The sequence below is a fragment of the Molossus molossus genome, unplaced genomic scaffold, assembly GCF_014108415.1.
Source record: "Molossus molossus isolate mMolMol1 unplaced genomic scaffold, mMolMol1.p scaffold_m16_p_6, whole genome shotgun sequence".
Classification (NCBI taxonomy): domain Eukaryota; kingdom Metazoa; phylum Chordata; class Mammalia; order Chiroptera; family Molossidae; genus Molossus; species Molossus molossus.
The window spans coordinates 107,227,781-107,254,243 of NW_023425399.1; the positions used below are offsets into that span (position 1 = coordinate 107,227,781).

The window sequence follows — 26,463 nt, forward strand, 5'->3', positions numbered from 1 at the left end:
TTTGTGCCCTCTTTAAGAAACTTTTGCCGACTTACCTCAAAAAACAAGAAAAATTTCTAATTAACTTTCTAACCCTACAACTTGAAGAACTAGAAAGTAAACAAAAAGAAAAACCCAGAGCAAGTAGAAAGAACAAAATAGTAAAGGTCACAGTAGAAATAAATGACATGGAAACTAAGAAAACAATTCAAAAGATCAATGAAACAAAGAACTGATTCTTTGAAAAGATAAACAAGATTGATGGACCCTTAGCCAGACTCAGCAAGAAATAAAAAGAGAGGACCCATGTAAACAAAATCAGAAACGAAAGAGGAGAAGTAACCCCTGATACCACAGAAATACAAAGGATCATTAAAAAATACTATGAACAATTATACATCAACAAATTAGACAATTTAGGTGAAATGGAAGAATTTCTAGAAACATGCAGTCTCCCAAAACTGAACTGGGAAGAGATAGAAAACTTGAACAGACGAATAACAAGTAAGAAAATTGAAGACGTAATCAAGAAACTCCCAGCAAACAAAAGCCTGAGCCCGGAAGTCTTCACAGGGGAGTTTTACCAAATATTCAAAGATCTAACATCCATTCTTCTCAAACTATTCCAAAATTCCAAGAAGAAGGAAGGCTTCCAAACTCATTTTATGAGGCCAGCATAATCCTAATTCCAAAACTGGATAAAGACTACAAAGAAAGAAAACTACAGGCCAATATCCTTGATGAATACAGATGCCAAAATCCTTACAAAATATAAGCAAATTGGATCCAGCAATACATCAAAAAAACTATTCACCATGACCAAATGGGATTCATCCCTGGTATGCAAGGCTGGTACAATATTCACAAATCAATAAATGTGACACTTCACATAAACAAAAGGAAAGATAAAAACCACATGATCATATCAATAGATGCTGAAAAAGCATTCAACAAAATCCAGCACCTATTTCTGATAAAAATGCTCAGCAATGTGGGAATGGAGGAATCATATCTCGACATAATAAAGGCCATATATGAAAAATCTACAGCAAACATCATATTCAATGGGCAAAAATGAAAAGCATTTCTCTTAAGAACAGGAACAAGACAGGAATGCCTACTTTCACCACTCTTATTTAACATAGTACTGGAAGTCTTAGCCACAGTAATTAGACATGAAGAAAAAAGAAAAGGGATCCAAATGGGAAAGAAGGAAGTGAAACTATCATTAATTGCAGATGACACAATATTATGCATAGAAAACCCTAAAGACTCTATCAAAAATCTGCTAGAGCTAATAAATGAATTTGGAAAAGTGGCAGGATACAAAATTAACATCAGGAAATCAATGGCATTCTTATACATCAATAATGAACTCACAGAAAGAAACTAAAAAAAAATCTCATTTACCATTGCAGCAAAAAAACCCCCTAAGATACCTAGGAATAAGCTTAACCAAAGTAGTAAAGGACCTGTTCTCAGAAAACTATAGGACATTGTCAAAAGAAATAGAGGAAGATATAAAAAAGTGGAATCATATGCCTTGTTCATGGATTGGAAGAATTATCATTAAAATGTCCATACTACCCAAAGCAATCTATAGATTCAATGCAATCCCCATCAAAATACCAATGACATATTTCACGGAACTATAATAAAATACTCCAAAAGTTTATATGGAACCAAAGAAGACCCCAAATAGCCACGGCAATCTTGAAAAAGAAGAACAGAGTAGGAGCTATCACAATAACAGATATCAGGTTATACCACAAAGCCATTGTAATAAAAAAAAAAAAAAAAAAAAAAAAGGCCTGGTACTTGCGCAAGAACAGGAATATAGACCAGTGGAACAGAACAGAGAACCCAGAAATGGACCCAAGGAAATATGCTCAATTAATATTTGACAAAAGTGGCAAGAGCATACAGTGGAGTAAAGACAGCCCCTTTGATAAATGATGTTGGGAAAACTGGACAGCTACATGCAAAAAAAAAAAAAAAATGCAGCTAGAACACCAACTTACACCACACACAAGAATAAACTCAAAATGGATAAAAGACTTAAATGTGACTTGTGAATCCATAAATATCTTAAAAGAAAATGTAGGCAACAAAATTTCAGATATCATACGTAGCAGAATTTTCACTGATATAATGCCTAAGGCAAGAGAAACAAAGGAAAAAATAAATAAATAAATGGGACTACATCAAACTAAAAAGCTTCTGCACATCAAACTAAAAAGCTTCTGCACAGCAAAAGAAACAACCATCAAAATGGAAAGGGAAACCACTATATAGAAAAGCATAACTGCTAATGATACATCAGATAAGGGGTTAATCTCCAAAATATATGGAGTACTCACACAACTCAACAAAAGGAAGATGAATAATCCAATTAAGATGGGCAGAAGGCCTAAATAGACACCTCTCCAAACAGGACATACAAATGGCTAAGAGACATAAAAAAATGTTGGACATCACTAATCATCAGAGAGATGCAAATTAAAACAACCATGAGGTATCACCTCACACTTGTCAGAATGACTGCCATCAACAAATCATCAAACAAGTGCTGGCGAGGGAGTGGAGAAAAGGGGACTCTAGTACACTGCTGGTGGGAATGCAGACTGGTGCAGCCACTATGGAAAACAATATGGTGTTTCCTCAAAAAATAAAAAATTGAAGTGCTATTTAACCCAGTGATCCCACTTCTAGGAATATATCCTAAGAAGCCTGAAACATCAATCAGAAAGAATATATGTACCCCATGTTAATAGCAGCACTAGTTACAATTGCTAATGTCTGGAAACAGCCCAAGTGCCCATTAGTAGTTGAGTAGATTAAAATCTCTTGATACATATATGCAATGGAATACCATACAGCTGTAAGGAAGATTTCTTATCCTTTGAGATGACATGGAGGGACCTGGAGAGTATTATGCTAAATGAAATAAGCCAATCAGAGAAAGACAAATTATAAGATCTCACTTATTTTGGGGAATATAATGAAACAAGCTGATGAATAAAATAGACCCACAGACATAGTGGCAGGGTGCAGACTGACAAACCTCAGAAGAGGGGGTCACAGGGGAGGGAAGAGATAAACCAAAGAACTTATATGCATGTGTACGTGTAACCATGGACAGAGACAACAATGCTGGTGGTGGGGTGGCGGGATCGGGAGGAGGGTTTCAATGGGGGAAAAAGGAGAAACATCAGTAACAAAAAAATTAATAAAAATAAATGAGTCACATAAAAAAAAAAAAAAAAAAACCTTTGCCAATTTTTGAATATATTCCCTCATGTTTTTTTCCAAAATCTTTGCTGGTTTATTTTCCATGTGTAAATCTTTGACCTATTTGGTTTTATATTGGTATATAAAGAGTTAGGGTCAGGAATCAGGGTTTTCCATGTGGTTATCCAGGTGACCTACACATTTATTGAAATAAACCCTTCTTTTTCACTCCACTTTGTTGTAAACCACATGCCCATATACATGTGTCTCTGCATCTGAACTCAATCTGATCCACTGGTCTTTTCTATTTTTTTTTTTCACCAAACCATTGTTATATTTACTATACATTTATAATAAATCTTGGTAACTTGTAATGCAAATATTTTATTTATTTTCTTCAAGGCTGTCTTTACTATTCTTGTGGGGTTTTTTTTTTGTTGAATTATCAAATATATTTATTATCAGGTTATTAATATCCATAAGAACCTACAAGGTTTTTGGTTAACGTTGACTCAAAGCTATAGGCCAGCTTGGGAGGATTACATACATTAAATCTATTTTTTTTTCCCAACAAAAAAGAGAATTTTACTCATAACTTTACATTTTTCTACCTCTTCCCAGAGAGAGAGGTATTAATCAGCAGTGAAAATGCCAAAAGGCATACAATGTGCTGATAATTCAACAATTAAATAAAGAAATACTAAATAAATTTCATAACATAATTATTATTATTATTACTTTTAATGAATTAATATATTTTTGTTACAGATGTTTCTCCTCCCCCCCCCCACTGATTCCACTCTCCCCCCCTCCCCACCCTGTCCCCAGCTTTGTTGTCCATGTCCATTATTCATGCGCACATGCATACAAGTTCTGTGGTTTATCTCTCCCCCACCACCCCTCTCCTGGGGATTGTCAGTCTGTACGCCACTTCAGCGTCTCTGGGGCTACCCCATTCCTCAGACTGTTACATACATTAAATCTTGTAATCCATCAAACCATGACATCTCTGTTCATTTAGTTAGAGCATCTTTGATATTTCTCACTAATGTTTTGTAGTTAGTTTTCGGAGTAGAGGTCTTACCTATATTAAATGTATCTTTAAAAGTTTCACGCTCTTCAACTCTACTGAAATGGTTGCAAAATTTTTCTCCTTTTAAAAACTTATTGTGGAAATGTACAAATGTTAAGATACTCTCTGCATCTTGGATGTGCAGTCACTTAATCTTCATGATTACCCTAATATGTATGTTCTGGATTTGATTTGCTCATGTTTTGTTTAAGATTTTGTATCTATGTTCATGAGAGAGATTGGTCTATAATTTTCCCTTCTTTTAGTGGCTTTATCAAGTTTAGGTAGCAAGAGTTTGCTGGCCTCATAAAATAAGTTGGAAACTTTATTATTCCTCCTTTTCTGGAAAATTTTGTGCAAAGTTACTATTATTTCTTCTTTAAAATTTTGGGAAATTTACCTATTCAGCCATCTGGGTCTGATATTGTATTTATAGGAAAGCCTTTATCAGTTCAATTTCTCCCATACATAAAGAAGTATGCAGATTTTTATTTCTTCTGTTGGTTTTTGTTAATGTTTTTCAAAGAATTTATCAATTAAATATTCCTTATTAAATGTATTGCTATATCATTCTATATAAATTAACTCATTACCTTTTTTGTTTGTTTTTTCTCCAATTTTTATTAATTTATTTTTGTTACAGATGTTTCTCCTTTTTCTCCCCTAGACCCCCTCCTCCCCATCCTGCCCTTCCCCCCACCCGCTAGCGTCCTCGTCTCTGTGGTTGGTTCTGCGTACATGCATGTGTGTTCTTTGGTTCATGTCTATAGGAGCAATCGTGTGCTCCTCTCTTTTCTATTCCCAATATCGATCATTAATATTTTCTCTATTTGTCCCTTGATAAATCTCACTCGAATTTGACTAATTTTACCAATCTTTTTAAAGAACCTATTTTAACTGTTGATTTTCTCTATTGTACCTTAGTTTACTATTTCATTGGTTGTTACTTTTATTTTTATTGTACCCTTCCATCTACTTTCTTTGGCTGGATTGCTTTTCTTTTCCCAGCTTCGCAAGAAGGAGACTTAGATGAAAGGTTTTCTTCCCATTTTAAGACACTTTTATTTGGTTTCCAGTTACTGGCAACTGGAAGCATCCTAATTGATCAACTCCAGCCATAGAGAGCAGCTTCTCTGTTTTCAGGGCAGGTTCAGTTCTTCGGGAACCTTGTTAAAATGCAGATTCTGACTCATTAGGTTTAGTGTGGGGGCTGGGATTCCCTGTTCTAGCAAATCTTCAGGTAATTCCAGGGATGCCAAGGTGAGGACTGCATTTTGACAAGCAAAGATCTAACATTGGAAAAATCTACCAATGGAAAAAGGCAGAATTGCTCGTATCAGAAGATAAATGAACTATACATTCTCTAGATCATCTTCTGATTTGTATTTTTCATGATGTAAAGATTTCGTAGCTTTGAAGGCTGTTTGTTTTCTTTTAAACCAGAATTTTAATGTATTCACTTAGCTTTGACATTCAGAACCTATTTTAAAAATTCACTGGTTCTGGCTTCTATAGCTGCATTCTGGTTGGCCAGGACCCCTGGAACACAATTTCTCTCTCTCTTATCAAGTTAAGAAGATTGAAGAGGAAATTCCAGGGACCATATAGAATACCACCTGTTAAGAATAAGATGTTTTCTGGCATAGAAACTAGTAGTAGCAATTTTCTTTCTTTCTTTCTTTCTTTCTTTCTTTCTTTCTTTCTTTCTTTCTTTCTTTCTTTCTTTCTCACATGAGATCTACCTTCTTAATACATTTTTAAGTGCATAGTAGTGTTGCTAATTAGAGGCCCAATGTTGTACAGCTATATTCAATGAAGTTCATAAGTGATCATTCTTAGTCAATGGCTAATCAGTATGAATCGGGGCCTGGTAGAGGGAGAAGAAGAACCTCAGGGATCTGTTCCTTAATCTCATCAGTGGACAGTTAAACAGCTGAGAGCTGGGGTTTGTGGCAGTGCTGGAGCCATACGATAAGACGAATCTAAGGGAATCTGGCAAAGGAGGTTGGCCGTGGGAAATCACCATGGATTCACTCTTGAGAGGACCTGTGTAGTAGGAGCTGTTAGGGTGAATATGCAGATATTCCTTAGGTGTCGCCAAAGAGCCATTTTCTCATTCTTGCTGACAGTACCCCAATACCTTACAGGGAAATGCACTGGCACCTCAGGGATTAGCACTGCTTGGAGGGAGCCAGCTGACATACCTGTAAGTCTGGCTGCAATGAGTCATTCAGACACAATAAGGGTGCACAAATCCCAGTACTTGGACAGGAGATACCTTTTCTTTTTCTTACTCTGTGGTGTGAGAATGAAGACTGTGAAACAGGGCTGGCCATTTTTGTGGTTATTAATGAAGACCCTAGACCTCCTGGAGAACACTGGGCAAAGGCTATAGATGAAGCTAACTCTGTAGGAAGCAGACTAGAGAAAAAGAGAGAAATTAAGTCCTGAATTTATTGCTTAAGCCTCTGGATATAGTATCACAAGAAACCACCTCTGTTTATGAAATGTTAATGTGAGCAATGAATTCTCTTTATTGTTTAAATCAATTAAAGGTACACATTTTATCCATTGCATTATAATCGTAACTGATAGGTATTATTATAGTAGATCAACTATAAAAGAAGCAAATGTATTTAAATCTGTTTTGTGAAATGTGTGCATTTTTATATGTGATTTATTTTTTTATTTAAATCCGTTCTTATTTTTCCAATTACGTTTGACATGCAATATTATATTAGTTTCACATGTACACCCCTGTGATTAGGCATTGTGTAATTTACTAAGTGATCATCCTGATAAATCTCATATCCATCTGACATCACACATAGTTATTAGAATATTATTGACTATATTCCCTATGCTATAGTTTACATCCCATGACTATTCTGTAACTACCAATTTGTACTTCTTAATCCCTTCATTATTTTCATCCATTCCCCTAACCCCTTCCCACCTGGCAACCATTCTCTGTATCTATGAGTGTTTCTGTTCTTCTTGTTCATTCATTTTGTTTTTAAGATTTAATTGTTAATAAATATGTATTATTGCCATTTTACTGTTCATAATTTTGATGTGTACATTTTATTGAATATATTAGATGAGAAATCTCAAGAACAATCTAATAATAGTGAAATTTTCCAGGGAGAATTCTGGGTGCCCTGGATTGACAGGAAGGAGACCAGCAAGAAAAATACCAAATGAAGCAATAGCTGAACTCTCTAAGAGAAGAATGACCTGGGAAAAGTGATGGGAAGAGATGAAGACAACCAAGGGAGGTGCATCTGTAACCATAGTAGCAGAGGGCACATCCCTGCAGGAACCACATCAGCCAGCACATTCACTGGTGTCCTTGGTAAATGGAGATTCAAAATCTTCAGGGTAGTGGATTTGCCTATTACAAAATACATTATTTATCATTTGAGACATTGTTTCTCATACATTATAGAGGTGAAGTTTGCCATATATGGAGTTCGTACCAATTCATTGGGGTTTTCTGGCTGAAGGTTTTCTCAGCATATCAGAGGGAGGCCGGATCCTACAGAATTACAACATGCCCATAAAATAATCCAGGAGGTCTTTCCAAGCTCCATGGAAAGACGCTCTAATGTAGGGGCTATATTACACTGTTTCACAACATGATGGGTTTTACTTCCAGAAACAGCTACAAAGTTTTGACCTCTGAGGTAAGGATTGGGGTGTTGTGAGACCCACAGGAGAATCACCTCATACAGAGCTGAGAATCCTCTGTTGCTCCCACAAAAATGTTTTCTCTCTTTTCTTGATGTCCCAAGGACTGTGAGTACAGGACACTTTTGTAACAGTGAGCTTCACAGGCATTTGGATGCTCCTTCCTGGATGATAAATATTTTATATGAAACAATGGAAAAGAATATTTATCATTGGCAAATACCCTGGTGATACTAGCCCTTTGTTGTAAAGGATCATTTTTGCTCTTTGGGTTTCTGTAAAAACAAACAAGCAAAAGGAAAGGAGAGACATGTCCCAAAGAGTTTATAAGACCCTCCTCAATGAGAGGGATAAAGGCAGGAGTAGTGGCCAGCAGTAGCCCGCGGAGGTACTTCCCCAGGTGCAGGCTCTCGCTGATGTGCCCCCATCTCCGAAGGAACAGCACCAACTCTGAAGCCATAAATCATTTGCTAATTGGAGAATGTGACCTTTAGGCCAAGGAGAGTGCTGGTAATAGGTGCCAGGCTTGAAAACACACACACACACACACACACACGCACGCACACACACGCACACACACGCACACACGCACATGCACACGCACACACACACACATGCACACACGCACACAAGCACACAATCAGCAAACCACTTGAGTTATATTCTCTGTTTACTGCTCTAGTGTTTCCGTCCCCTTGTGGTCAGAATAATCAAATTCAGATGTGTGCCCCACATTTTCTTCACCTTCAGCTTGAATGAATCCAGCTAGCCTTGGTTCACATGGTTCCCTGAAGTTTTCATTAAAGTCCCCCACTGTGCTGCTGCCTGCCAGGGGATGGCCACCCTCAGCGTCTTCTGACCACTCGGGGACACCTGTTGGTGACTGGTTTCAAGCCATGCTACACCACCATCAAGGGTCTTCATTGAAGTTTTCCTGGCTGATTGATCATTCCTCCTCTTAGTGAGTCATGTTTTGCTAAGATCCAAGCTGCCTGGCTCACAAACCCTCCAGCGGGCACTGTTTTTCCAGGACTGCGATGCCACTGAACGACCTCAGCTACAGGTTCCTGAGATACTTCCTCTTGGCACCCTGTTCATCCTTATTTTGGAGTTAATGACAAAGTAGTTCAGTGTATCCATAAAGAGCAGCATAAGTATAATAGTTAAAGTCATTTCAGGAAATTACTGACAAATGAAATAGACTCATCTCAACTGGCCCACTTTCCATGCCTCTGGACAAATTTGTGTGCATGCATGTGTGTGTGTGTGTGTGCATTCAATATTGTCCTTTAGAATTCTCTGTATATTCTTTCATATTTTCCTTGAAAGATGAAGGCTTTTTTACTATTCAGTATTTACATCTAGTCTCTCTGGTCCTGGCCGGTTTGGCTCAGTGGTTAGAGCGTTGGTACGTGGACCAATGAGTCGCGGGTTCGATTTCACCCAAGGGCACGTACCTCGGTTGCAGTTTACCCCCGGCCCTGGTCGAGTCCTGTGGGAGGCACCAGTCAATGTATGTCTCTCACATCAATGTTTATCTCTGTCTGTCTTTCTCTCTCTCCCTCCCTTTCCACTCTATCTAATGATAAATGGAAAAATATCCTCGGGAGAGGAATAAAAAATAAAATAAATCTAGTCTCTGAATTTGATCATCCTTTAATCTAAAATAATTACATAAAAGGGAGATCTTATTTTCAAATGTTTACGATAAAACGTGTCACATAACAAAACATCAAATAAAAAAGTAACAGTATCATGCAAGACCAGTTACCAAAGTGTCAACATGAATAAATCAAGTAAAAATAAGCATCCCTTATGACTTGAACCAAAGTGGTCTCTACACTAATGAAAAAGAGATGGTGAGGCAATCAGAGCTTATTAGTGCATAGTGGTGGGCTGTTGACTCCTCTGCTCTGACTTTCGAGGAGAATTTTTTAAAAAGAGCAGTTAAACCAAGCTCTTATCCAAGTATAGCCTCTGTCCACTCAGCTACATTTTGGGGCGTGTGTGCTGATCTACCCCTTGCTCTGTCCAATCCATTTTTTCTGCATCCCTTTTCCTGAGAGGGCTGATCCTTCCCTTTCTGCTACAGAAAGCACAGAGCTGGAGGTGGTTCAGAATGCCTCTGCCAGGTGCTGAAAGCTACTGCTCCTGGCAGCTGGGGCTCTGGCTCACTTGTTTGATATGTGCAGAGCCCATCTGTGAGTGGAGGCTCCTGATGAGTTAGAGAGAAGTTCACTCAGCCGTGAATGAGAGAGAGAGCCTCTTGCTCTGGATAGGAAAGGGTGAGAGGGCCCAGACCTTCCAGATGTCCCTGCCCCCACGTGAGTGCTGAGCTGGTCGTCTACCTTCCGGGCTGAGGGAGGTCTTGGCATTTCAAGTTCATCTGCCGGGGATCAGGAAGGTACAGTTCCTAAGCAGGGCTCTTCACAGAGCTACTTCTTGACATAACGAGGAAAAACATAACTCAAGAGAAATGGCAACCATTGATGGAAAAATGGGGGAAATGATTTAGCTGCACTACTGAGAATTCTCAGTAAACAGTGTTTCCAACCTCTCAATCCGTATTGGTTCTTTGTCTCTGCATACTATTTTCGTCAAAGCTAATGCATTTTGAGAAAATTATCCCTTAATACTACAGGCCCCATTCTATTCAGTGCAGCTGGATAGAGTCTGTACTGTTTCTGCACTCCCTCTCCCATTCAACTTCTGTGTCTCCATATGAGGCCCCAAGCATCTGCTATCTGCTTCAATATTTTACTGGAAATTGGCTCTTTGTCTCATGTTTTCTATTCTCATCGTTTCATCAACATGTGAGTCATCTTTGCAATTCCATTCAAGTGAAATCTGCTACATTTTTAGTTGGAAAATTTCTGAACATCTTTCAGTTCTTTCTTTATTTTAAGAAATAATTGCAACTCATTTCTTAAACTCCACTCCTCCTTGACTTCATTCATATAGTCCTTTTAGTTTTCCTTGTACCTCTGTGACCATGACTGGATGGCCTGTTCTTTGTTCACAAATCCCTGAAATATCACTGTGAACAAGGCATCTAGTCTTAGCCTTTTTCCTTCTGTTCTTTGCATCTTCCTTTTTTAATCAATCATCAAATATCTATAAAGCTCTTCTTACAGACAAGCTCCATTCTAGGTGCCAAAGAAAAGAGACACTGGGAATATTTTAATAACAAGGCCAGCAATATATCCTGGTGGATTCAAAATGGAGTGTAAGACAAAGAAGAGTTAGTGGTGACTCTGGAGATTTTGGTCTGATCAACAGGAGGGATCAGGTTGTCACCCTCTCATGGAGGCAAAGCAGTGAGAAGAGAATTTTGGGGTGAAAAAGCTAAAGGTTCCAAATAGACTTGTAGGCTTAGGATTTGCTATGGTCTGAATTCTCATTCCCCCTACAATGCCTATGTTGAAGCCCTAATGTGGCGATATTTGGAGATGGGGGCTTTGGGAGGTAATGACTTCGTGCTGGTGGAGCTCCATGATGAGATGAGTGTCCCTATCACAAGAGGAAGAGGGCTAGCCCTTTCTCTCTCTGCCGTGTGACAATACAGCTAGAACGCAGCCATCTGCCACCAGCGAGAGGCTCTCAACAGGAGCCAGCCTGGCTGGCACCTTGACCTTGGACTTCCCAGCCTCCAGAGCTGTGAGAACCAATGTTTGTGGTTTAACCCCCCCAGTCTATGGTAATTCGTTAGAGCAGCCTGAACTAAGACAGAATTTCTTTTAGATGTTCAGGAAACAGTGGAAGTGTTCTAAATTAACGATGTACATTTTGGAGTCTTCAAAATAGTGGTAGTATTTAATGCGTCAAGACTGGTTGAATACTATCACTTTTTGAAGACTCCAAAAATGTACATCTTTTTTTTATGAATTTTTATTTATTTTTTTGTTACAGATATTTTACCTTTTTACCCCATTGGCACCCCCCCCTCCACCCTGTCCCCGGCTTAGTTGTCCATGTCCATTGGTCATGCATACATGTATATAAGTTCTGTGGTTTATCTCTTCCCACCCCCCACCCCCCATCCCCTCTTCTGAGGGATGCCAGTCTGTGCCCTACTTCCATGTGTCTGGGTCTACTGTATTCCTCAGACTGTTATGTTCATTATATTCCGTATATAAGTGAGATCATGTGGTATTTGTCTTTTTCTGCTTGGCTTCTTTCACTTAGGATAATACTTTCCAGGTCCCTCCATGTTGTCTCAAAGGATAAAAGATCTTTCTTTCTTACCGCTGCATAGTACTCCATTGTGTATATGTACCACAGCTTTTTGATCCATTCGTCTACTGGTGGACACTTGGGCTGTTTCCAGATCTTAGCTATTGTAAATAGTGCTGCTATGAACATGGGGGTACATATATTCTTCCAGATTGGTGTTTCAGGCTTCTTAGGGTATATTCCCAGGAGTGGGATCACTGGGTCAAATGGAAGTTCAATTTTTAATTTTTTGAGGTAGCACCATATTGTTTTCCATAGCGGCTGCACCAGTCTGCATTCCCACCAGCAGTGCACTAGAGTCCCCTTTTCTCCACACCCTCGCCAACACTTGTTTGATGATTTGTTGATGGCAGCCATTCTGACAGGTGTGAGGTGATACCTCATTGTTGTTTTAATTTGCATCTCTCTGATGTTTAGTGATGTTGAGCATTTCTTCATATGTCTCTTGGCCATTTGTATGTCCTGTTTGGAGAGGTGTCTATTCAGCTCCTCTGCCCATTTTTTAATTGGGTTCTTTGTCTTCCTTTTGTGGAGTTGTATGAGCACTCTATATATATTGGAAATTAACCCCTTATCTGATACATCATTGGCAATGATGTTCTCCCATACAGTGGGTTGCCTTTCCATTTTGATGATTGTTTCTTTGGCTGTGCAGAAGCTTTTGAGTTTGATGTAGTCCCATGTGTTCATTTTCTCCTTTATTTCTGTTGCCTTAGGTGAAGTATCAGTGAAAATTCTGCTCTGTATGATGTCCGAAATTTTGTTGCCTACATTTTCTTCTAGAATTTTTATGGATTCACGGGTCACATTTAAGTCTTTTATCCATTTTGAGTTTATTTTTGTGTATGGTGTAAATTGATGGTCTAGTTTCATTTTTTTGCATGTAGCTGTCCAATTTTCCCAACACCATTTATTAAAGAGGCTGTCTTTACTCCACTGTATGGTCTTGCCACCTTTGTCAAATATTAATTGAGCGTATTGCCTTGGGTCCATTTCTGGGTTCTCTGTTCTGTTCCACTGGTCTATATACCTGTTCTTGTGCCAGTACCAGGCTGTTTTGGTTACAGTCGCTTTGTAGTATAACCTGATATCTGGTATTGTGATCCCACCTACTTTGTTCTTCTTTTTCAAGATTTCTGTGGCTATTCGGGGTCTTTTTTGGTTCCATATGAACTTTTGAAGTATTTGTTCTAGTTCTGTGAAATATGTCGTTGGTCAAAATGTACATCGTTAATTTAGAACACTTCCACTGTTTTCTGAACATCTAAAAGAAATTCTGTCTTAGTTCAGGCTGCTCTAACAAATTACCATACACTGGGTGGGTTAAACCACAAACATTGGTTTCTCACAGCTCTGGAGGCTGGGAAGTCCAAGATCAAGGTGCGAGTATTTAATGCGTCAAGACTGGTTGAGGGCAGAGGAGCTAAATAGACACCTTTCCAAACAGGACATACAAATGGCTAAGAGACGTATGAAGAAATTCTCAACATCACTAATCATCAGAGAGTTGCAAATTAAAACAACAATGAGGTATCACCTCACACCTGTCAGAATGGCCACCATCAACAAATCATCAAACAACAAGTGTTGGCGAGGGTATGGAGAAAAGGGGACTCTAGTACACTGCTGGTGGGAATGCAGACTGGTGCAGCCACTATGGAAAACACTATGGTGTTACCTCAAAAAATTAAAAATTTATCTGCCATTTGACCCAGTGTTCCCACTCTAGGAATATACCCTAAGAAGCCTGAAACACCAATCAGAAAGAATATATGTATTCCCATGTTCATAGCAGCATTATTTACAATAGCTAAGATATGGAAACAGCCCAAGTGTCCATCAGTAGATGAATGGACAATAAAGCTGTGGTACATATACACAATGAAGTACTATGCAGCTGTAAGAAAGATCTTTTATCCTTTGAGATTACATGGAGGAACCTGGAAAATATTATCCTAAGTGAAACAAGCCAAGCAGAGAAAGACAAGTATCATATGATTCCACTTATTTGTGGAATATAATGAACATAACAGTCTGAAGAACAGGGTAGTCCCAGAGATGTGGAAGTGGGGTACAGACTGACAATCCCCAGGAGGGGGTGGTGGGGGAGAGATAAACCACAGAACTTATATGCATGTATGCATGAACAATGGACATGGACAACAAAGCTGGGGACATGGACAACAAAGCTGAGGGGGGGGGGTGAGGAGGGTGTCAATGGGAGAAAAAGGAGAAACATCTGTAACATAAATTGATTAATTAATAAAAAAAACACAAACAAAACAAAACAACAACAACAAAAACTGGTTGAAAAGACCAAAGAAGTGAGATGGAGAACAGAACAGTACAAAGCACTGAGCTCTGGGGGATCCAGCTTTGAAGGGTTTGAGCAGAGGAGGGATCTGCAGAGCAGAGTGAGAAGATACTTTTGAGGTAGGGGGAAAGGCTAGGTGTTTGGTGTCCTGTGAGCCAAATACAGCAAACAAGAGGTAGTGACGAGGTCAAAGTTCGTCTTGGTTCACGTATAATAAGAACAAAACCAATCACTGGTTTTAGTAGTTGGAAGTGTCTTGGTCGCATTAGCAAGAGCAGTTTTAGTGTAGGGATGGGGATGGATGCTTCACAGGAGTGGGATCAGGAGGCAGCGGGAGGAAGGAATTGCAGGCTGCCAGACATGCCAAGGGGTCCCCATGCTTCCTTCTCTTCCACTGTCTGTACACCTGCCCTGGACTATCAACTTTCTACATTTATCCCAGACTTCTCGGTGCTTGGTGTTTAAGTAGGTTTCTCAAAAAATCCCACCAAACCCATGTAAATCAATGATTTCCTTGTCTTCCTATTTTGCCCAAGAAGAATTATGCATTCATAGGAGTCAGTTTTCTGCTCACAACTCTCCATTGGACATACAAAAAGGCACAGGCTTTTGTGTCAGGCTATATGCACCTGACCCTAGTTCAAAATCTCACTAGTTATTTAATTTTGGAGTGCAAGTACAAAGGGACTGAAGATTTGAGTTCCAGGGAGAAGGATGAAATGATGAACACATAAAGAGTAAACACAAGGAGTCAGATGTGTATCAGCAAATTGTGTTAACATTTTAGCCACGTCAAGTTGTAGATGAAAATAAGACATTGATGTGGAAAAGGTAAAGTGATGTCTTAGAGAGGAAGACTAGAGGTAAGGCAGAGGTGAAAATATATAGATTTCTCCCCCAATATTGATACCTAAGTAGCTAATAGCTATATAACTAACAGGTAAAAATTACATCCAGAGCACAAATTTCAACATGTAAGTCATCTTATATGAATAGAATTACAAAGAGGGTTATTCTAAAGGCTTCTTATTTTCTAATTGAATGAAAAAATTCAGTAATAATATAAATATTAAGTGTTATTTTAAATGAGCTCTCCCAGACATTGTGAGATTTATATAAAATGTGTATGTGTTGTTTTTAATGTGGCCATTTTGAAACTTCAGTATTACAAATGAAACACATTTTGAATCAGTTTAAACGTTTTGCAAAAAAAAATTTAGTGTGAGTTTTTTTTTTTTTCTCAAATGAAATTATGAATACATTTATCGTCATATTTTCACTGTTTAGTTTTATTCAGTGGTGGTTTGACTTTAAGGGTGTAATTTTTCTCACTGTTTAAAATGTTAAGTGTAGAATTCAAACCATAACAGTTTCATTGCAGCTGAGCCCATACAGAACCTCATTGAATAGTTCACTGATTGAGTTCCTGAAATTTTCCACTTGGCTCTGTATTTGTGGGGCTTCCAGATGTCTCAGGACAGTGAAGACACTGTTAATAATTGTAAACTATGATTATTCATTTCTTTAACCCAGGGCCAAATTCAACTATGACTCTCATAGATCAAAGCTTCTCTTCGCCACCTCCCCAAAGTGGCAGCATTAAATTGTGCTAAGAATCCTTTATTTGTCCATGTTCTCTTTCACTAAACACATTACACAATAAATGTATGATATTTATTTAATTTTCATGTAATGTTGAATATCTAAAAAAGAATGTCATCTATTTCTAAGTTGCGAAGCATTCTATTAAAGCATATATTAAATCCATTACTCAACTGTAGCCATTGAAACAATGTGTCTTCCTACCCAATCCCACTTCCTACATCCCCTGAAATTTTTTTTGGAATGTTAAAAATGTATTTATATTTAAATGATAAACAGGGGTTTATTTTTACATGCTATGCTTGTCAGAAATAAGTAAAATACTGAAAACAAACTTGAATGAATTCCTGTCTCTCCATGCTAGGGACGTGAGGATATCCAAGTCTGCATTGTCATTCAACCTCTTCTGGAGTTTAAGCTCTGATGGCCTGAGTGCAATTTCATTAATCATTACAATAATAGATACCTATAGTGAAAAGCCCTCTACTAGATCCCTATATCAATTATCTAATTTTACATAATTCATACTTATCATTAACCACGTTATTATCAGAGAAATGCATGGATGGCCTTTCTTTGTTGCTAGTGGTACCACTGGAATAAGCATTTCCAGAGGCCCCCATGGGAAGATGAGATGTGGTAGAAAGCTTTATTTGCTTGGAATTACATCCCTGGGTTTTCAAAGACCAATTTCCCTTATACCAGTCCTGGAAGATGTGCAGCTGGGGATTCAGCAGAGCTAGAAGCAAAGCCAGTGTTCAGAGTTTTGTTCCAGGGTGGAGCGGGGTCAGGTGTAGCATCAGGTCATTCACAGTCCATTAATCCATTGTGGGGTCCACATGGCCATGAGCCATGTGGGCGAATGCAGGGAAGCTCAGCCCCCTTGCAACAAGTGAGTCAGGAGCCCAGTGTGCAAGAGAGAGGAAACTCCTTTGTTTAGGAGTTCAAATATCTCATCTTCCTGTGCTTGCAGTGGTCACACCTCCTCTGGCCAGTGGTCTGTTCCCAGGTGTGACCGACAGGCAAGTACTTTTCCTACATCACCCAGACTTTACTGGGCATGCGTCTAAATTGCAGCTTTCTGGCCAAGCTGCACAAATGGCATGGCTGTGAAATTGGGCCTTCCCTTTGCTTCTTTTCTTTTAATTAATAAGCAGATTATTTACAGCAGTATCATTATGGTGAGATGATGGCTCTTGTTATCTTCATTTCAAGGTTACGCTGTAGATGCTTAGGTAAGTTAAGTAACTTGCCTGAAGTTCTAGGGCTGGTAAGTCTGGAATTTGAGCCCAATATTCCCTTAATGCAAATGCTATCCACCTTCCATTTTTATGCACATAACTTCGATCAATATGTGATGAACTAAAAACTGAGTGTCAAGATGTGACTATAAATTCATTACTTATGGTTTTTCAAAGGGTTTGGGTTTACAATCAGTGATATTCATTTAGGTACTTTTCTTTTTGTACTAACACTTAAATGTATGGCACAAAGTTTAATGAGTATCAATTAATCTTTGAAGAAATGGGTTAATTGATTATTTCATGTTTGGCACTTCATATTTCTAATTAGCCTTTTCCAGTATTAGATGTGGCACTGCAAAACTTAAAACAATTAACATTATTGGTGATGAATTATTCTTTTAGAATATAGGTATGTCTGTGTACCTACTATGTTTAAATATATCCATTTTTACCAAAAAAAAGTCAAATTCAAGAAAATTATTAAATGTGATCTAAAAAAAGACATATAATTAAGCCCAAGGCCTACATATATTTATTGCTAATATTGAGAGTCCAAAAAAGGTAGAAAAATTATGAAGTTTTTATTCATACATGGGTTTACTCATGTACTTTGTATTTTTAAAGATACTAATATTTAACACTTTTTAATGCTTATGCATCTGTGGAACTGTACATCCTTAATCTTCTAATTCCTTTAGTTCGTTTTAAGATTTCCATTGACGAGGTATTCTTATGTACATTTAACAATGAGGAAAAAAAAAACTTTAACAAAATCTCACAGCTAAAAGGTGATGTAACCAGAATTTAGTCCTAGGTCTCTCCGACCAGGGAAAGCTGTGCTTGTTTACAAAAAGAAGACTCTTGAAATCTGGTGCAAGGAAACGTGAAGGGGGGTGGGGGTGGGGCTTGGGCTTTGATGCTGCCCCGTGGCAGAAGGCAGCCTCTCTGAGTCTGCTTGGAAGTCAGATGGGATGACCTTCCAGATCCGCTCTCATTCAAAACTAACTTCTTTCGCATTTACTCTTTCTCCACAAACCATCCTTAATTTGGCAACTGCATTTCCATCAACCGTCTTTCTGTCCTTATGTTTATGTATGCTTTTAAAAAATCAAAATGCGTGTACTGTAGTGCATTTACATAATCTAAACACACATTGAAGAAAGTGAACATGTCCCTTAATGTTTTACTTTCAGGGAAAGTACTGTGTAGAAGGTTTTGAAGGAGATTGGTGATACTTTCTTTGAATGGTTGGCATCACACTAAATATTCTGTTTTGTGTAGTCCTTGTAACATATGACAGAATTAATACTTACATGTTATTAAATGATTCTTAAAGAATTTTTTGTAGTAATTTAAAAATATTTAGTTTGGGCAACACAGACTTTTTAAAAAGCAGGTGGGACTATTTGGAGTTTTGGATAAGGATCTAAATGTTAGGTTAGCTGCTAAGGGGGCACATCTCACACCTTGTTCATGCAAGTTATGGTGATTGCTATACAATTTTTTAAATTAAAAAGTCTTAAAAATCACTCATTTTGATAGTTATAAAAACTTGGTTATTAAATAACAGGAAAGGAGAAAACGGAAGACCAGAAAACATAGGCATGTCATTTATACAGCTTTGCCAGGAAGCTGCAGTTAACACTCTCCAAGTCTACTCTCTGTAGAGATCACTGGAGGAAGAAACTGGAAAATAAATGCATGCCCAGTAAGGTCTGGGTGAAGTGGGAAGATGCTCACCTGTCAATCACGCCTGGAAAACAGGTAATTGGCCAGAATAAGCATGGCCCCTGCAAAGGTGTGGAATCTGAAACATTTAAACTCCAAAACAGAGTTCTCTCTCTTGCTGCTCGCGTCTGACTCCTGGCTTGTGGGCCTCTCACACCCTGCATTTGCCCAGGTGGCTCTTGTGGGACCCACACAATGGACTAAGGGACTGTGGTGCCTGATGCTATATCAGACTCAACTCCACCATGGGAAAAAAACTCTGGCTTTGCTTCTAGCTCTACTAAAGCCCCAGCTGCACCTTTCCCAGGACTGGCTTAAGGGAAATGGAACTTTGGAAACTGAGGAATGTAACTCTATGAAAATAAACTCTTTTACCACATTGCATTCTCTTGTAGGGCCTCCAGAAATGCTTGTTCCAAGAACCCCACTCCTACTAGCAATAGAGGAATTCAATTCTCTGGTATCAATTTCACCAATATAAATTTATTTCCAATATACCTTATTAGTAATTAAACTTTCTGGTGAAAATTTTAATAAAGGTGTCTGATGCTGCTTACCAGCCACATCTGGAGCATAGTCCTGACCAGCATCATCCAAATACTAATTATCCGCTCTTCTTTTTTTTTTTTTTTATCCTCACCCGAGGATATTTTTCCATTTTTTGTACAGATAGAGTGGGAGGGAGAGAGAGGAAGGGAGAGAGAGTGAGAAACATCGACGTGAAGGGACACATCGAGTGGCTGCCACCCGCACGACCAACCAGGGCCGGGGACAAACTGCAACCGAAGTACGTGCCCTTAGCGGGAACCGAACCCGGGTCTCTCCGGACTGCAGGCCGACGCTCTAACCGCTGAGCCAAACTGGCCAGGGCTAATTATCCACTCTTAATGAAATATTAAAGGGTGTATATGTACACCACGGTATTTATACTGAAGTTTTTTGTTGTTGTTGTTGTTAATCCTCACTAGAGAACATTTTTCCATTGGTATTAGATAGAGCGGAAAGGAAGGAGAGAGAGGGAGAGAGAGACATCAGTGTGAGAGAGACACATTGATTGGTTGCCTCCTGCATGCCTCCCACTGGGGCCGGGATAGAACCTGCAACCCAGGTACATGCCCTTGACTGGGAATTGAACCCGTGACCCTTTGGTTTGTGGGCTGACACTCTAACTGCTGAGCCAAACCAGACAGCGCTATACTAAAGTTTTAGAAAGTTAATTCCTGTGCTTTGGTATGCTTTGAAAACATATGTCCACACACAAAGGTTTTTAGCAGCTTTATTCATAATTGCCAAAATTTGGAAGCAGCCAAGATATTCTTCAGTAGGTGATACATAAATCAACTGTTATAGCCATAGAATAAATTACTATTCAGCACTAAAAAGAAATAAACTACCAAATTATGAAAAAACATGGAAGAATCTTAAATACATGTTACCAAATGAAGGAGGACAATTTGAGAAGGTTATATACTGTCTCATTGCAACTATATGACTTTCTGAAAAAGGCAAAACACTGTGGAGACAGTAAAAGTGTCCATGGTTGTCAGGGTTGGGGAAATGAGGGACAAATAGGCAGAGCAGAGAGGATTTTTAAGAAAGTGAAACTATTCTGAATGATAGCATAATGACGGATACATGTTCTCATACATTTGTCCAAACACATACACTACACTACACCATCAGAGAACTCTGCTGTAAATGGTGGGCTTTGGGTGATAATGACGTGTTCCTCTGAAGAATCGTGGTTTTACTGGAGAAAGAAGTAACATAATAGAGAAATAGGAAAAACAAGTAACACAGAGTCTTAGCCCTTAAAGAAACAGAAGCCTAATATTGTGTCCTGGGCATGCAGGGCCCAGCTGGTGGGACAGGACAGGTTCATGACTAACATTCACGCTCACACTAAACTGCTTCAGGAGGAGGTGTGGATGTGAACACACAGGAGACGATTTCCTTCTAGTGGGAGAAGTGGGCTGGTTCTAACTGGCCCAGTCGTGTCTGAGATGATACTTGAAGGAGAAATAAGTACACTAGAAGGGCAGCCACCGCGGAAGGGGGGTAGACATGCTTAGAGCTTCGTTACTTGTATCTCCAGTGTCTGGGATTTCTTATAATCGCTGCATGAAGAATGGACAGAAAGAGTAGCAAAGACAACACCGTCCACGTCTGGCAACAGCTTTCGACTTTGACTATTGTGCCAATCTGTGTTAGAATCCTCAGGCTTGTTTTTGTGTCAAAATAGAGGAATTGCAGTAACTCAAGTTTCAGTACCACCTTTCATTTGTAAATTTGAATATCACCATTATGTTTAGTGGAATGTTTTCACATGAGTGCTGAGAGTTCTTAGGACTTGTTAATGTGCACACCATTTAGATTTGAATTAAGAAGTACCTTGGCATGTTATTTCTGCCTATGAACATTTGAAGAGACTGTAAATTAAATCAAAGGACAGTTTACTGGTAATCCCCAGCCCTAGTATGCGTTTTTTTTCTCTTTATTTTAAAGTACACACACACTGGGACATGCAGATTGTATTGCCCAGTAGCCAAATCTCTGGGGTTATTTTGGAGCCAAACAAGTACTTACTCTGCACGTGTGGTTGTGGGAGGTTAACTTAGGTCATGTTGTCCTCTGGGGTTGTCTTATTTCCAGGTTCCCTTACTGTAGGTATTGACAAATGCTGCCTGAAAATTCTTGGGCTATAGATTTGGCTTTTAAAGTTAAAATTCTTGATAATGAGGAATTATACCCCAGTTAAAAAATTAAGCACTAAGTAATCAGCAAGTCACTTCCATGTGAAAAGTGAAAGAAGTCGGCACTGATTGTGTTGCTCTGTAGAGATCAGAAGCCAGATCCCAAGGAAGCAGCACCTTTTCCAGACATTTCAGCAGACACCGGGTCCCTGGTTAAAGGGGCAGAAAGACCTTACCCTCTGTTTTTATTAATGATGGTTGGAAATAGGTTGGTGTTGGGAAGTTTAGCTTGACATGTTAATTTAGGTTTTCCAGAACACTGTGATCCCCATAGCTGCTCCCCCCCACCCCCAAACTGAAGTACCTGAATGGAATATCGAACTATTTGCCTGGGAAATTAATCTCCCTGTCTTTGAGAAACACGAAGTTCTCTGACTCAGAATTTCACTTCTTTCTCAGGAAATGTTTCACTGTCAACAGGCACTTCATTTCTACTTGTGCACCGGGAGAGTGAACAGGTTTTACTAAGTTACTTGAAATTTCAGCTGATTTTTAAAAAATGGCTAAACATCTGTTCTTTAACATTTCCCCCTTAACTGTGAGAATCAAATCTCTACGTTACAATGTCCAGTGTAATCTAAGAAACCACTTCTTTGAATATTTAATGAGGCTGTGATTTCCATGTTACTACAACTAGAAAGTGTCCCGTTCTTATGGGTTACAAGAAAGAGACATTGTTAAGCTTTTAATGAGAACTTTTTTCCCTGTAAACCCACAGTGTCTACAACCTGTAATGTGGATTAACACTGTACAGCCGGAGTAATATGACATCAACAACACACAGAGACCGGGGACTTCTTCACACCCCAAATCATAAACGTGCATTTGTACATCCATATTCTCACCCAGTGCCCTCCCCAGAAGGAAAGCTGTTGCTGAAGAACACTGTTCAGGTCCTATCAGAAGGGAAAAGTCTCTCCTGCTTGGTTCCAGGGTCTCTCTGCCCCCATTTAATATCTGCCAGACAAATCACAGAGACTTCCCAGAGGATAGCAACAGATGATCTCTTTGAAGGTTTTCCTCAGCTCCTGGCTCCGGAGTGCATAAATCAGGGGGTCAATGATGGAATTACACATGATCAGTATGAGATACAAGTTAAAGTGGGACATGAAGCACACACAGTATGGATTCTGGGGACACGAGATGTAGAATATTAAATGGAGGAAGAATGGGGCCCAGCAGACCACAAAGACCCCGATCAGTATGGTCAAGGTAATCGCCCCCTTCATGTTGGCACCTTGGCGGATGGTGCCCGTGCCTGGGAGGACAGCGATCCTCTTCATGTGCAGTCTGGCCATGAGGAACATGTGGACATAGAGAGAAGCCATGAGAGCCAGCATGGTGAAGAACATGCTGATGAGGCAGATGATGACCACGCTGCTGTCTGAGTAAATGATGAACAAAATGCCCGCAACTGTGCACGCCGCCCAGATGCAGCTGAGGACGACCCCCACCCGCCTAGCCGTCATGATGCTATGGTACTGGAGAGCGTAAAAGATAGTCAAATACCTGTCCACCGCGATGGAAAGCAGGCTGCAAATGGATGCAAGCAAGGAGCTGCAGATCACCGAGTCAATGACATTGTCAATGTCCACCGTGAACCTCTGTGCGTGCGCGTCTGTACTGTTCAGCAGGGTGATGACAATAGTTTCCGAGCCGTTGGAGACGCTCACCAGCATGTCAGCCACGGCCAGGCTACAGATGAAGAAGTACATGGGTGAGTGCAGGTTCTTGTTCTTGGCTATCGCCACGATCACCAGGATATTCTCCAACAAGCTGATGACACCCAGAGTCACAAACACCTCAGGAGAGACAAAGAGTTGCTCGTAGCACCCCCCCTCGGAGTAACCCTTTCCGAGGGACTCGCTGGCATTGCTGGGCACCCTGTGGGTGCTGTGGTTCCGGAAGTGGAGAGAAGTGTGCATTCTGTGGTGATGGGTTGAGTTCATCCCGAGTCAGTGGATTCAAGTCCCTCTGAGTTGCTTTCACCTCCTGGGTCGGGTAGCCTCCGTGGTTTTCTGCAGGTCCTTGTCTGTCCTTCATGAGCCCCAAACTGGCATGCTTACTGTGAGTGAGTGTCACATGCCCCAGAGCTTGAAATGGAAGTTTTAGTCTCTTTCAGGTACTGCTCTGATCACCATCCTTTTAAAATCTTTGGCTTCAGAGTGCTTATTCTCAGTCAAAAGAGTCTGCTGTTTGCTTTTTTTTGTTCTCACTTTCACTTTCACTGTAGTCTTAGGCATTCAGGTCTTTGGAAGAGAATTTTCCTAGTAGCTGCTGCGCCCCTGGGAGACGGATCTGCGTGCACATGCCCGCCTCGCCCCCTCCCAGGGCTCCCCTGGAAGCATTGCTGTGAGTGTCAGTAGCTGCTGCTGGTTTTACGGTGTGTGGAGGGAAAGAAATGTTCAGAGTGGCTCCTCCTCTGCTTTCGATTGACCAATCCAAGTCCTGTGGCCGACTGAGACACCGATGATGCTCAGGGATCCAGACTGCAGGGCCGCACTGAGTCGGATGCAGAAGCCGTGGAACCGGGAAGCTGGCAGGATGTGAGAGAATGAATTTCCCTGTTCAAGTTTTCAGGGAAAACAACTGCTCCCTGGAGGACATTCTTTCATATCAGAATAAGTCATCTTGCGGCACCTAGGTTTATTCCTGCTTAAAAGGGACGTGTGTGTGTGTGTGTGTGTGTGTTCTTGAAATAGATAGGTAGCTTTTTGGCCAGGATATTGAATTTATTTTTCTTCTAAATTTCTTTTAATTAAGAACCCAAGCAGTGACTCTTCAATTTAAAATGCCTGAAACACAGAGAGAACATTTGAGAATACAGGAGATTATGCTGTGGATGGAAGAACAATGTAGGTAGCTAGAATTTATCCAAGTTTCAAGAAGGGATTTATTTCTTATGCACTAATATCTGATATGTTTCCATTGCAAAGTCTCTTTTACCATAGCTGGAAAAGTTTTATTTTCATTCACAATAGTTAAAAACCATATAGCATTGATGTACACTATATTTACTGTAAACCCAGAAAGAGTTTATATAACAAGACAACACTCAGTTTTTAAACTTTACTGAGCTATAATTGATATAAAATTTGCACATATTTAACATATACATTTTGATGAGTTTAGACACTTGCATATGCTCATGATACCATCATCACAATCAAGATATTAAGCATCTTCATCACCTCCAAAAATGTCCTTGTGTTATTTTCCTTTTGTTTTGTGGTAATAACACTTACATGAGCTCTGCCTAACATATTTATGAATGCAAAAATCATCCTTATTTTGTAAAATTTATTAATATATTATATATGTAATACACACACACACACATATAATGACATAATAGGTAGAATTAGTAATTTAAAACAAAACTCCCTTTCTTTTAGCCTTTCACAAAAAGGATTTTATTTATAGAATAATCACACTGAAATCCAAGAAAACCATATACATTTAAAACTCCCATTTACTTATTCGGCGTAGCTTTGTGAGACTTTGACGGTATGGAATGCTGAAAAGACAATTATTAGCTTTGAGGGAGCATTTTAATTGTTTGTTATAGTTCCGTTCTCTGAGCCAGAAGAAACACAACCAGCAATGTGAGACATGTAAATGGAATTTTAAAAGAATTATTTCACATTTCTTTTCTAAATACACACAAAATTGAGTTAGATCATAATATAGTTCTCTTATGAGCAAAATCCCTGTTTTACATTTTATAACAATAAATATGAAACATTACTAAAGAAGTATTTATCAAACTGTGCTACGTGAGATATTATTGTTAGGAGATGTTAATGTTATTTGCACCACAGATTAAAAAGGAGATTCTAAGGTGAAATAATTTGGAAAAATATTGCAAACTCTCTGCCTTCTTGAAGTTTCAGGGTTTACATTAGCATATAGAGTTTCTGAAATTTCTTACTCGCAAAAATTCAACATTGCTCAATTAACTTATTTCCTAAACGCATTTGAACCCAGAACCTACCTTCTCCCACTTGAACTTTTCCAGCACCCAGCATGCTCAGTTCTGTGATAACACTCATTTTGAACATGGGCATTTGTTCCAAACTTGACCGATGTATCAGGGAACATTTCGAGTGTTGGGCAAATTTGGTGCTTGCTTCTGCAGTTTCGTGCAGGAGAAACAAGGTGCAAACTGCACCCAGACGAACTGAGACACGTGAGCGTCCACGAAACATGGCCCATCAAACGTCTGCAGCTACCACAGCTCACTGCATCTGTGATAAAGCGCAACCCTCTGCACCTGCTGCGACCACATCTCGCGAGATTTCAGATAACCCGCCCTCTACCCCGTTATAACGCCCAGGCTGTAACCCTCTGAAACTCACTTCCGCAAGCAAACTGCACGCAGGTCTTTTTCTGGTAGAGTGCCATATTTATTGTAGGCTCACATATTTCTAACTATTAAATATGTATAAAGTTGTTCTACCATTTTTATTAGGCTGCTATCTTTTTTTTTTTTTTCTCCCATGTCACCCATGAAGGTTGTGGATGCTTCTGTTTCTTTTTGGGCCACAGTTTCATATATTTATTCAATTCAATTTAATTTTATTTTTTCCATCACCATTTATCCCCTCTATGCTCTCT

The 26,463-nt window shown here is 39.4% G+C and overlaps 1 protein-coding gene across 1 annotated transcript; it reads right to left on the reverse strand.

The window, feature by feature from the left end:
* Positions 1-22,790: 22,790 nt before the first annotated feature.
* MC4R (melanocortin 4 receptor) lies at positions 22,791-23,845 on the reverse strand. The gene has a single exon (XM_036245281.1). The coding sequence runs from the start codon at positions 23,793-23,795 to the stop codon at positions 22,797-22,799; it is 999 nt and encodes a 332-aa protein (XP_036101174.1). The 5' UTR covers positions 23,796-23,845; the 3' UTR covers positions 22,791-22,796.
* Positions 23,846-26,463: the final 2,618 nt, after the last annotated feature.